Source organism: Canis lupus, chromosome 7 (assembly GCF_011100685.1).
Source record: "Canis lupus familiaris isolate Mischka breed German Shepherd chromosome 7, alternate assembly UU_Cfam_GSD_1.0, whole genome shotgun sequence".
NCBI classification, from domain to species: Eukaryota; Metazoa; Chordata; class Mammalia; order Carnivora; family Canidae; genus Canis; species Canis lupus.
This window is the reverse complement of record NC_049228.1, coordinates 13,325,967-13,339,044: the sequence shown is the minus strand read 5'-3', so window position 1 is coordinate 13,339,044 and position 13,078 is coordinate 13,325,967. Positions and strand designations below refer to the sequence as shown.

The 13,078-nt window shown below is 34.5% G+C and overlaps 1 protein-coding gene across 4 annotated transcripts in view; it reads right to left on the bottom strand.

Annotated features, from left to right (window-relative positions):
- The window catches only part of TOR1AIP1 (torsin 1A interacting protein 1), a 48,725-nt gene that overhangs the window by 31,803 nt on the left and 3,844 nt on the right, over window positions 1-13,078 (bottom strand). For 2 of the 4 annotated variants that reach the window (XM_038542157.1, XM_038542155.1), the window contains exons 3-4: window positions 8,789-8,848; window positions 7,841-7,885 (exon numbers count right to left, since the gene is read on the bottom strand). In XM_038542157.1, the coding sequence (XP_038398085.1) occupies window positions 7,841-7,885; window positions 8,789-8,848 (105 nt within the window). The remainder of the gene's footprint in view (window positions 1-7,840; window positions 7,886-8,788; window positions 8,849-13,078) is intronic. The other 2 variants (XM_038542158.1, XM_038542156.1) reach the window with 1 other exon arrangement.

The following is a 13,078-nucleotide window of genomic DNA, read 5'->3' as shown; positions in this document are numbered from 1 at the left end:
AGTGGTATCACTGATGGACCTATATTTACACATTATCACTCAAAAACACTAATTTATATTATAGCTCACTCTTGGTGTTGCACATTCTGTGGGCTTAGACAAATGTATAATGACATGTATCCATGGTATCATATTTTCATTGCAGCTTTTTGTGTGAACATTAAATTTTCAACTCCTTTGGGTAAATATTAAGCAGTGTAATTGCTGGATTGTATGGTAAGAATGTGCTTAGTTTTGTACAAAATCATCCAACTGTTGTCAATGTGTTTGTACCATTTTATATTACACCTAGCAATGAATGAGTTCCTGTTATTCTACATTCTTGTTAGCATTTGGTGCTACCATTTTTCTGGATTTTGGCTATTCTAATAGGTGTGTAGTGGTATCTTGTTTTAAACTGCTCTTCCCTGATGATGTATAATGTAGAACATCTGTCATATGTTTATTTGCCATCTGTCTATCTGTTGTTGAGGTGTCTGTTAAGCCTTTGGTTCATTTTCAAATCAGATTTTATCATTGAATTCTAAGAGTTCTTTGTATATTTTGGATAATTGTCCTTTATTTGCTCTGTCTGTGGCTTGTGTTATTCTCTCATCATTGTCTTTTGCAGAGCAGAAGTTTATAACTTCAATGAAGTTCAGCTTACCAATTCTTTCACGGGTTGTGCTTTGTTTATACCTAAAGAGGTATCACCATACCCAAAGTCCTTTAGGTTTTCTCCCATTATCTTCCCAGAGTTTCCTAATTTTTAAAAAATTTGTATTTAGGTCTGTGATACATTTTGAGTTAATTTTTGTAAAGGGTTGAAGATCTGTCTCTAGATTCACTTGTTGCATGTAGATCCACTTGTTCTAGTGCCATTTAAGACTATTTTTGCCTCCATTGTATTGCCTTTGCTCCTTTGTCAAGTATCAGTTGACCACACATGGGTCTATTTATGGGTTCTGTATTATATTCTATTGATCAATTGGTCTATTCTTTTACCCATACCACACTATCTCAATTATTGGAGCTTTATAGTAAGTCTTGAGGTTGAACCCTCCTACTTTGTTCTTCAATACTGTGTTGGCTATTCTGGGTCTTTCAATCCTCTATATAAACTTAAATTTTTCACTATCCACAAGATAAGTTATTGGGATCTTGATTGGAAATGCACTGTATCTATACATTAAGTTGACAAGAACTGACATCTTGACAATAATCTTCATATCCATTAATGTGGAATAGCTCTCCATTTTTTTTTTTTTTTTAGTAAATTCTTTTACTTCATCAGTTTTGTAGTTTTTCTTATATACATCTTGTACATATCTTCTTAGATTCATACTTAAGTATTTTACTCCCAGGGCAGGGGATGCTTTGTAAATTGTATTGTTTTTAATTTCAAAATTTTCTTGTTCATTGCTATTATGTAGGACAATGATTAGCTTTGGTATATTAACCTTGCATCCTTTGATCTTGCTATAATTGTTAGTTTCTATTTTTTGTCCATTCTGTTCGATTTTCTACATTGATAATCATGTTACCAGTGAAAAACGACAGTTTTATTTCTTCCTTCCCAATCTGTATACCTTTGGTTTCCTTTTGTCTTAACTGCATTAGTTAGAATTTCCTGCACAATGTTGATAAGGAGTGGTAAGCAGGGACTTCTAAGTCTAAATATGCATTTAGGTTCCTTCAGATCTTTTCATGGCTTGATAGCTTATTTCTTTTTAGCACTGATACTAATACAGAAGCTTCCAGTTTCTCACCATTATGTTAGGTGTAAGATTTTTTGTAGCATTTTAAAGTTAAGGATGATCCCCTCAAAAAAAAAAAAAAAAAAGGATGATCCCCTCTATTCCTAGTATACTGAGAGCTTTTATCATGAATGGGAGTTGGATTCTATCAATGCTTTTTCTGCATCTATCAATATGATCATGTGATTTTTCTTTTTTAGTCTGTTGATGATAAATTTTCAAATGTTGAACCAGCTTTGCATACTAGGGACAAATCCTACTTGGCTGTAGTGTGTGTTTTAAGATTTTTTTTTTTTTAATTCAAGTAATCTCTACACCCAATTTGGAGCTAGAATTCACAACCTCCAGATTAAGGGTTGCATGCTCTACTGACTGAACCAGCCAGGTGCCCCTAATTTGGATTCATTTTGCTAATATCTTGTGGAAGATCATTCCCGCTGTGTTCATGAGATATTGATCTGTAGTTTTGTTTTCTTGTATTTGTCTGCTTTAGGTATTAGGGGAATGCTGGCCTCACAGAATGAGTTAGGAACTATTTCCTCTGCTTCTATCTGTAGTAATTTGTGTCTTTTTTAGTTTCTTTTTTCCTTAGTCAGCCTGGCTAAAGGCTTTATCCTTTGAAAGATAATTTTGCAAAATAGAGAATCCCAGCTTTTTTTCTCTCAACATTTAAAATAATTTACTCCATCTCTTCTTGCTTATATGGTTTCTAAAGAGAAGATGAATGTAATTCTTATCTTTTTTCCTTTATAGGTAAGGTGTTTTCTTCCTCTAGCTTCTTTTAGGTTTTCTGTATCTCTGATTTTCTGTAGTTTGAAAAGGGTAAATACTAAGGTGGGTTTTTGTTGTTGTTTTTGCATTTATTCTGCTTGGTGTTTTCTGAGCTTCCTGAATCTGTGATTTGGTGTGAACATTAACTTGGGGGAACTCTTAGTCATTATTGTTTCACATATTTCTTCTATTCTTTTTCTTCTTCTGGCACTCCCATTTAAGTGTATGTCACACATTTTATAGTGGTATACTTGGATGCTGTTTTTTTCAGTCCTAGTTTCCTCTGCGTTTTGGTTGAGAATTCTACTTTTTACAATTAAGATATAATGGACACATAATATTGTGTAAGTTTGTATATTACATGTTGACTTGATACACTTATATACCATCTTTACCACAACAGCATTAGAGTTAACATCTCTATCACATATTACCATTTATTTTAATATTCTATCAGTATGCCCCCTAGCACAGAAATTTTTTTCTCAGCCATGTCCAATCTAGTATGTCAGTGGTTTTTTTTTTTTTTTTTTTAATCTTTATCTCTACTATTTGATTCTTAGGATTTCTATTTGTTTACATTGTCAATCTGTGTATGCTGTCTAGGGGAGGGAAAGGGCTCCACAGTCCTGTAATTCTTTCAATGTGTTTATGTCTCTGAACTGTGAACTTCACAAGTGGTTTTCAATATTTTTCTTTCCTCCTTAGGTGAGACAGGTTGTCTAGAGTGGCATGGAGTAGGGTATTTTCCTTCTCCCAAGTCAGTTGGGCTCTGATGATAATTCAGTAGGTCAGGCTCTGGTTAACTAGACTACCCTGAAGGCAAGCCTTGTTAAGAACAGAGTGCTCTGGCATATTTAAAAATGATTCCTTTCCCCCCTTCTCCTCTCCAAAGCATGATTTGGTCAAGCTCCTAGAGGTAAATCTCACAGTATAGTAGGGACTCTGTGACAACTGGGTTCCCTAGGCATTTTTAACTCTAACTTCTCCGCACTGAGCATCCTGCAATTCATAAGTTACAGTTCAGGTTCTCCCACATAGAACTGGTTCCTGCAGAGGTCTCACTGAGCCTTTGCTCTTGGGAAGCCATGATAACCTGTATTTGTCTCTCTACTCTAGGAGGCAGGGGTTTGTCTTGTGTTCTCTCCTTTCTCACATATCCAAAAAGTTTTTGATGTGGACGGGAGGGAAACCAGAAATCTCAATAATTTTTAAAATAAATTGATGAAGAAAAGGAAGAAGGCTGAACTCTTCTGAGGTTCCAATAATTTCTAAGTATAACTCATTTAAAACAGCAGCTTTGCTAAAGTTACATTTATAGTGGGCATTACATTTTATATAATTTAAAAATTACTTGGTATACCAAAATTTAAAGCTGAATTGATTTTAGAATCTGTATATTCCTTCATTGAGTTACCAGCAAAAAAATGAATAGTGCAGTTATCTCTCCCTTTTAGATCCTAATTTATTTCCGGATACTTTTTAAACTCCAGGTCAATTTGTTCAGAGACAATTCATCTAATAATTAATCCCTCATATACAAGTTGCTTAAAGTTCAGTTTCCTTTGTTTATGTATGTGTTATCTAATTAGCTTGGGGGAGAATTTAAGAATTATTTTTTTCATCAACTTACACAAGGGAGCTCCCCATTTATTTTTTATACACTTATTAAGTATTCAATAAATCATGGATTTTATCTATTTTTGAACACTTTTAAAAACTTTGATTCTAATCTTTAAAGGTCCTTTCTTTAGAGTTTTATGTTTCTAACAATATTTATCAATATATTCAAGACAAGAATAATGTGAAACAAGGTTTGATAGTATCACTAATATCATTGTGCTTCATTCATAATACAATGATATCTTATGGATTGGATGTTCTAAATAAAAATAAATCCCATAGGATTATTTGATTTGATGATAACCATCATCATGTCAGTCTACCCATTGTCTTGCCTATATTCACATTTTTTTAAACATGGTTTTCATTTTAGGTCAAGAATTCCAACTCTACTATTAGAATGTCATCCTAAAGTCATTTAGCATAAGATATCTCAGAGTTAGAGATAGCTAATTAGAGACTGTTGACTCAAATGCAAAGGAGTTTCTCATATTATACAAACTCTGAAGATGTCTATTACAAGACATTTACAAGTATTTGCAAATCTCTTTCCCCATTCTGCTTGCTACTCATTCTTCAAAACTCAAGTCAAATGCCATTTCCTCCATGAAAACTTCCCAACCTCTCCTGCAGAGTAGGGCACTTCTCCAGGCTATCACATACACATACCACCATTTTAACACAACATTACAATAATTTTTCTAACTTTTCTATTAGATGTGCTGTAAGAGCTAGAAAAAAAATGTTATGGATCTTTATGGTTCTAAGCATTTAGGACAGTCACTAATTTCATATATACATATGTATAGTTGATGTATATATATAAAGTTGTTAAAAATAAAGGTGTATCTATCTAACAAACGAATAGATTTTGTTATCACAGAATAAAAACTCTTAAGTTAGGGCTTTTGTTAATATTTCTCATACCATGACAACATTACTTAACTCAAGAAAATAGTGTGGAATCAGTGTTTAGTAATTAGGTTTCATGCAAGGTTTTAAACATTCCATTCTCATCCTTTTAACCTAAGCTGCAAAGAATATATATTTAAATACAATCTGATGATGAATCAGCAGCATCTAGGATGATATGAAAGTTTTAATTTCACTTCCCTCTTTTGTATTCATCTTCCTTTATATCCTTTAAATTAAACTCCTTGGCTTCTATATGTAGATGGCTAAAACACTTATTTTTTTTTAAGGTATTATTATTCCCTATGCTCATACAGAAGCTTTAGGAAATTAAACTTTTGTTTGGAGCAGTAAATCTTTAATTAAAAAAATTAAAATATTATAAAAGTTGTGGCAAAGCAGGGAGAATAGGCTGGGTAAGATGTACTTAGAGTACATCTGCCCAAAGCTGGGGATGTCCTGGTTAAGAGGGGTAGAGCCTGGGCCTCAGGCTGGCAGCTTCACCATCCAAGGGTCCTCAGGACTCACCACGCCCCTGCACTGGTGTCCCCCAGATTCACTGTGAGAACATGGCATCAATCAGTCCAGACATACTGGCCGCTGACTTTACCTATTACCTGGTTCACAAAAGGATGCCATTCCGACAGGATCACAAGAGCTCCAAGAAAGCCGTGTTCATGGCCAAGACCAAAGAGGTCACTCTCAACCAGCTGTTGCTGATGGAGCTATAGACCATCAGCCCCCTGGTCTTAGGTGACATGAGCTGCCTGTGGTACTATGTAGAGCTGCCTAGAGTGGTATGGCAGGCTCCAGTGTTGACTAGCAGATCAGCCAGGTGCAAGCAGTGCTGCAGGCCCAGCAGGCCTAGAGTCTTTCCCACCCCATTTCCAAATAAAGTGGGTCCAAGAGGAATAAAAAGAATATAAAAGCTGTGGCATTTAGTAGACAGATGGCAATAATTAAAGGAGCTGCTGAGGAGGTACTACTTTCCCAATAATCTCAACCAATTAGGAAAAGGTACTTTCAGAAGTCCTATGCATTTGCTGTAAGAACAGATCACCTACAACTATCTCTTCTAGTGAAACAAACCACTAAGTGTACCCCTTTCTTTTGCTTGGCCACAGTTTTTAAGGAAAATACAAAGTTCCAGGTCTCTAATACAAATTATTAGAGAATTTCTATTCCTAGAGACTTAGTGAATGTGTTGGTGTGAGAAGTGAAGGATATTCAAGGAAATAAAACTTTGCTTATTTTGTGTTTTGCCTATTGACAAATATAGGAAGATTTCATAAGTGAGGCTCTCATGCTTTCTCAGAGAAGATGAGAGAATATAAGAGTCGTTATGTCTCCATGACAGTCTCCAGGGACAGTCTTCTTGTGCTATCCATACAGGTACAAGATGTGTGTGTATATATATGTATGTGTGTGTGTGTGTGTGTGTGTATATATATATATGTATATGTATATATGGAGTGCTACAATAAATCTATGTCCAGGCAAGTATGTAACTCTCTAAAATTTACTCTTAAAACAAACAAATGACACTTTGGGTGATTTGCTGTCTTTATTTCTGCCACCGTTATAAACCAGGGAGTGGTAAACTTTTTCCATAAAGGGTCAAATAGTAAATATTTGAGGCTTTGCAAGCCACATGGGGTCTCTTTTCTTAGTTCATGGGCTATACAAAAACAGGATTGCAGGGTCAGATTTTACTCAGAGGCTGATCCCCTGTATAGACACCTTTAGGATTATTAAATGCCAATCATGCTTTTGAGGACAGAGTCAGAATGGGGCAGCAGGAAGGAGAGTATAAAGAACAGCTGGAGATTATTAGCAGTATTCAAGCTCATGAATAGCCATTTTTAATACTCTAATAGGTACTAACATTACTATGAAAAAGAATCAGAGGATGCCATTTTCTATTAACCCTGTAGAATTTTTTTTTAAACCAGAAGGCAGTTTTTAAAAAGTTAGTTCTTATTATAAAGTACTTATAATTTCTAAACCTAGCATAGAAAGGAAAAAGTGCTAGATTATTTCAGCTCCAACTTCTCTTCCAATTAAGATACTATCACTCAAAAATTTTTGAAGTTTTTAAATAGAGAACTTGAAAAATTCTGGTGGCTATGAGTTACACATGAGTTGCGTGCTGTAAGGATCATTTTCAGTACCCAGACACTAAATCCTGAAGTCTCTAAGAAACAGCCTGAACTTAAATGAAAGATGAATTCAAAGAAGTTGCAATTCATTATTTAAAAAAAAAGGAAGCTTCCTTCCTTTTGAGTCATCTCTAAATATAGAAAAATACTGTAACTTAAAACCAAGTCCAACCACAATCAATGTAGGTTCACTTAAAGCCATGGATCTCGGTATCTCACATCCAACATGAGGCAAACACTGGAAACCATTTAAACCAGTTCAACAAATGTGGCAAAGGACACTGAACTTCCTAAGAAAAACATCTCGAATTCACTTTCTAAATTAAGAAAAAATGTGAATGTATAAGCTGATATCCCCTTTCCTCTCAGGAGTGTGAATTTAAAAAGTCTAATAAAAATTAAAATGCATTTGTTATTACACATACATATGTAAGTTTAAATAATATAACAAAAGACATAATTTCAGATAGAATAAAAAGCAGGGTGATTAAGAAAGATCATGGCCATAGGGACAGTGTCCCACAAGCTGAGATAATGAACAACATAATATTCTCAAGCCCATGACAGAATGTGTACATTTTTGTATTCTGATAATCAAAATCCTCAAAAAGAACCTAAATGAATTAGAGAGAAACAAACCTAATTCACTCATTTTAGTATTTCCATTTGTTTTGTATGCCGAATCTGCAAGAGAGATAGCAAGAAAATGATTAGAGCTTAAAAGGAAATGCATTCATATGGTTTACCACAGGTTCTTCATCAAAACCTTAACAGATCTTTATCATTATAATACTTAAAAGAACAGTTATCCATTAAAAAAAAAAAAAACCCATTCTAATTCTTTCTTGAAGGAAAGGACTGAGTAGAAATCTAATGTGAAGATAAATAAGGTTCTTTTTCAGTTCCATGATAAAGCACCCTTATGGGCTAATATACCTGAAAATGAAGCAGAAGTAGATTGCTTGGAATAATTTTACTAGTTTTCATTCATAGTCACAAAATCAACTTAAGAGCAACATTTTTTAGAAGTTGTAGTCAAAAAGAAATGTGAATGATTTTGATCAATTTTATAGCCCTGAGCTATAAAGCCTCAGTCTTGATTTTTTTTAGTAGCATTATGCTGGGAAGAGTAAAAAGTCCCTGATCCTAGTTTTAAATCATCATGCTAACAAAAGGAATCATAGCAACATATAAGAACAACCTCTTGAAAAGAATGAAGAAGCCCTTTATACACGTATATGGAAAGATGTGTTTGTATGTTAAGTAAAAATAGAAACAGACAACAGGAAGGTGCAGAAAAGAGTGTTTATTGGGCTAACATTTGTGTTAAAAAGAAAGGAAAATATAATTTATACATGAATTTCCTTGTATCGCCATAGAATAGCTCTAAAAAATACCTAAGAAATTGAAAACATTGGTTGCCTCTGATGAGGACACTGAGTGGGTAAAGGATAAAGGGGCCAGGGAGACTTTCACTGCATTTTTATAACTTAAAAATTTTGAACCATATGAGTACATGTACTAATCTATTTAAAAATAGAATATATTTATGAAACAATTAAACCAATAGACAAAACAATCTCTTACCAGATCTTGGACTTCTTAGAGGGGGTCTACACAGGCTGATTACAGGATCTTCACTCACCACTAATACAGGAAAAGAAAACATTTTTAAAAATATGAAATGTCAAACATACTAAATTATACAATCATCTATTTATCCAACAAAGATTTTTTCTGAGCCTTTCATTATGTTAAGTATGGGAATATAACAGTGCCACAAAAAAATTTATGAACATGAGTGGAAAAATATGCAGTTTTCTCTAACAGACAATATTTATATAAAAAGAAAAGAATGCCAAATAAAACTTTTCTGAATTTCCCAATTAAGAACCAAAATTTGCACTGTAGCACCAACTCAATTATTTATTCCATTTGGGGCTTACTCTCACTACAGATTATTCCTGGCATATTTTAATTTGGGGGGTAATTTCCTGAGAGTTAATATAGTCCCTCCAACTATTTAATCTTGTATGTACTCAAGAAATGCAAACTCTAATTTTAAATAAAATGTTAACATTAGCCAAGATTTATTTTAGACTGTCTATGGTTCAATGGCATAGGGTTAATGGGGAAGCCAATACCATTATATAAAATGTTAACCTAGTAAACCAAAGTGTGTTTTCTCAAAGAGCTTCAAACAACATAAAGTCCAATATATATTTAAATTTGGATTATGTTTATTTCATTTGTCTCTATAAAAAAACCTTCTGTTTGCCTCTGTATAACTGTGAAAACCATTCTGAACTGGCTATCACTGGTCCCCTCCATTACATAAGCAGTCTTATGTTTGTTTTTATAAAACTGACTTAACCCCATGTCCCCTTTAAAGTATCTAGGTGAGAAAGTTTGAAGGGCCAGCCACTCATTTATTCAAAAAATACTTACTGAGCATGTTTCTATGCATCTTAAAAGAGATGTAGAAAAGCAATTAAATTGATTTTATGTAGCTCAAAAAAAGCAGAAGATCAACAAGAGAAAGTTATAGCAAAGTAGATTTTAGTTCATTAAATAATTTTTTAAAATTTTATTTAAATTCAATTTGCCAACATATACATAACACCCAATGCTCATCTCATCATGTGCCCTCCTTAATGCCTGGAGCAAATAAATTATTGTTGTTATCTCCAAAATAGAACAGATAGCGAGGGAATGATTTCCATTTCACTGAAAATGTCAAGCACTATAATGAGTGGATAACAAAAGGACACCCTGCACTGATGGAAACTTTGAGTAGATGACTTCCCTAAATCTTTCAGCTCTAAGATTTTACAAAATATCTTAGTTGCTAGTGTTTCATGCATCAGGTATTTAGAACTTATAGAAATAGCTTTAAAAATAAATCTTGTACGTGTTCATAATTCCATCATTTCAACTGTCCTTGTTTCCTCTTCTGTATTCCCACCCTTTTTCAGGTTCAGTTAAAACCTAAAGCTCAACTTAATCTATACACACCAATTACAATTTCAGTTCCATCTTTTAAGAAGCATTTTCTATATGCACCATGATGTACATAGCCTTATATTAGATACTTGAAGGAGACAGAGTACCAAACAGAGGTATTAAAGAATAAAATAGCAAGCACCCTTATTTTGTAGCAATCTTCGTCCCTTGTCTGCTTTTGCTCACCACTGCAACCCTAGCATCTAGCATGGGGACTGGCATAAAGTAGGTGCTCAATAAATATCTGGAGAATGAATGAATGCTCCAAAGAATCAAATGTTCAGCAGCCAAAGAGTCAAATGTTTGTGACAAAATAGTAGGCATTCAAAAATATGATTACTTACATAGATACCACATCTGTTAGAACAAAAATATTTCTTTAACTTAAGGAGAAGTGAATGAAATTCTCCTAATGTAATTTCATATTGTAAAATTAGCTTCATGATTTCCAGAAAGGAATGAATCTGATCACAGAACAGTTATGTAAATATACATGGACTGAACTGAATGAACAACCCAAAGGCTACTTTAATGTGAAAATATTTCAATTTTGGAACTTTGAACAAGAGTTCAAACTGTATCCCTCTTCTAAACTAATATAATCAACATTTACCATGACTTATAAAAACAGGATGACAAATGATGTAGTTGTCTTTACTAGGTTGTTTTACAAGGTGGCCCCTTGGTTTAAGTCTTTATTCTTTTTTAAGATTCATTTATTTATTTTAGAGAGAGAGAGAGAGCGCGCGCGCGCACATACATACAAGTGAGGGAAGGGGCAGAGAGAGAATCTTCAAGCAGACTCCCTGATGAGGAGGGAGCCCTACTCAGGGCTTGATCTCATTACCCAAGAGTCATCCAAGCTGAAACCAGGAGTTGGATGGTTAACCGACTGAACTACCTACACGTCCTGCTCTAGGGTGTTATTATTTTTTTTTTGTATATTTTTTTATTGGAGTTCAATTTGCCAACATATAGCATAACACCCAGTGCTCATCCTGTCAAATGTCCCCCTCAGTGCCCAGTCACCCAGTCACCCCAACCCCCCACCTACTTCCCCTTCCACTACCCCTTGTTCGTTTCCCAGAGTTAGGAGTCTCTCATGTTCTGTCACCCTCTCTGATATTTCCCACTCATTTTATCTCCTTAAGGAGTTATTCTTAAGAGCATCTTTGGACAAATTTCTCTCAGACCAATCAATGATCCTCTATATAATTATAGCAGTACTTTGAACACCACAGTTAAACTGAAAGTCTATGATTCTGTAAAGAGGAAGGGCCTATACTTAAACTTGTACTTAAAGCAGTCCGCCATCAAAGACTGACTCCTGGGTGCCTGGGTGGCTTGGCTGGTTGAACATCTGACTCTTGATTTTAGCTTGGGTCATGATCCTGGGATCGAGCCCTTCGTCAGGCTCCCCACTCAGCAGGGAGTCTGCTTGTCCCTCTCCCTCTGCCCCTCCCCCTTCTTTCTCTATAAATAAAGAAATAAAATCTTTTAAAAATACTCCATTATCATAATTCCTCTGCTAGACAGACATTACAAGCATTTATTCAATAATTTCTTTAACTCTTTCTCCTTTATTAAATGGCATGAGATGGGAGCATGCCAAGTACTAGATACAACATGATATTTTAAAACACTGAGTTCTTGGTATCCCAAATCTCTCAAAGACGCACCTATCCTTATTTCTAGTTCACAGAGAACTACTGATATATTCCAGATAATTTATGCATGGTTTTCATCAATCTACATTGGGTAATGTTTTGTCTTTTCCATTTCCAATTATAACATAAGTTTCTTGAGAAAAAGAAATGCTTTAATCAAAATTTGATTAACTTCACATTTCTTGTAATGTCCCATGAGGAGGGGAAAAAACCCTCACACCTGTATGTTTTCCTGTGTACAGTGATTTTGCATACACTGTATCATTTCTGCAGTGGCATTTTGGGTTAGGCAGGAGAAATCATATAAAGGCCTGAGGCTCAAGGTAGCTGGGTAACTCAACCAAAGTTCAGTGCTCTTTGCACAATATTATGTCCCCGTGTACCTCATTAGCAATTCTTAAATGTGAACCTCAAAAGAATGCTGAAGATATAGATCATACTTTTATAACAGTCTACAGGCTGGTCCTCAACAATCTTTATGTCAACTTACTTAACACCATAATTTTTATATATGTTTACTCTATATTTTAAAGAAGAAAAGTTTGCTTCTCTAGGTATAAGAGCTATATAATTAAATCTACTATAAATAAAAATCTCAAGAATATGGTTTTTCTAAATGGCTGGAAAAATCTAATTTCAGTATTTATTACTCAAAGCACTTTTCTAAGAGAGTTTATAATCTTAACACAGTAACACAGGCATTAAATATAAAGGGTGTATTTATTTGGAATTAAACTTGAATCTTATAAATTGAGAACAGAATAGGTCAAATTATAAAGCATAATCTTATTTTTAAAGATTTATTTGAGAGAGAAAGAGAGAGCACATGCACAGGAAGATAAGCAAAGAGAGATTCTCAAGCAGATGCCACACTGAGTGGAGAACCCAATACAGGGGTCGGTCCTAGGACCCTGAGATCATGACCTGAACAGTCTGATGCTAAACTGACTGAACTACCCAGGTGCCCCAAAGCATAATCTTATCAGAAGCAATGAATAAGGAAACAAGTCAAGATATGAGTTAAAAAAAAAAAAAAAAAAACCAGTTAGCAATAGTCAGTTTCATAGCTACCATTATTTATGGTTGTGGGACTTCCCTAGCATCAAAAAAAAAAAAGTAATTTGAAAATAAAGGAATGGATGCCTTGGTGGCTCAGTGGCTGGTTGAGCATCTGCGTGTGGTCCCAGTCTCGGGATCAAGTCCCACA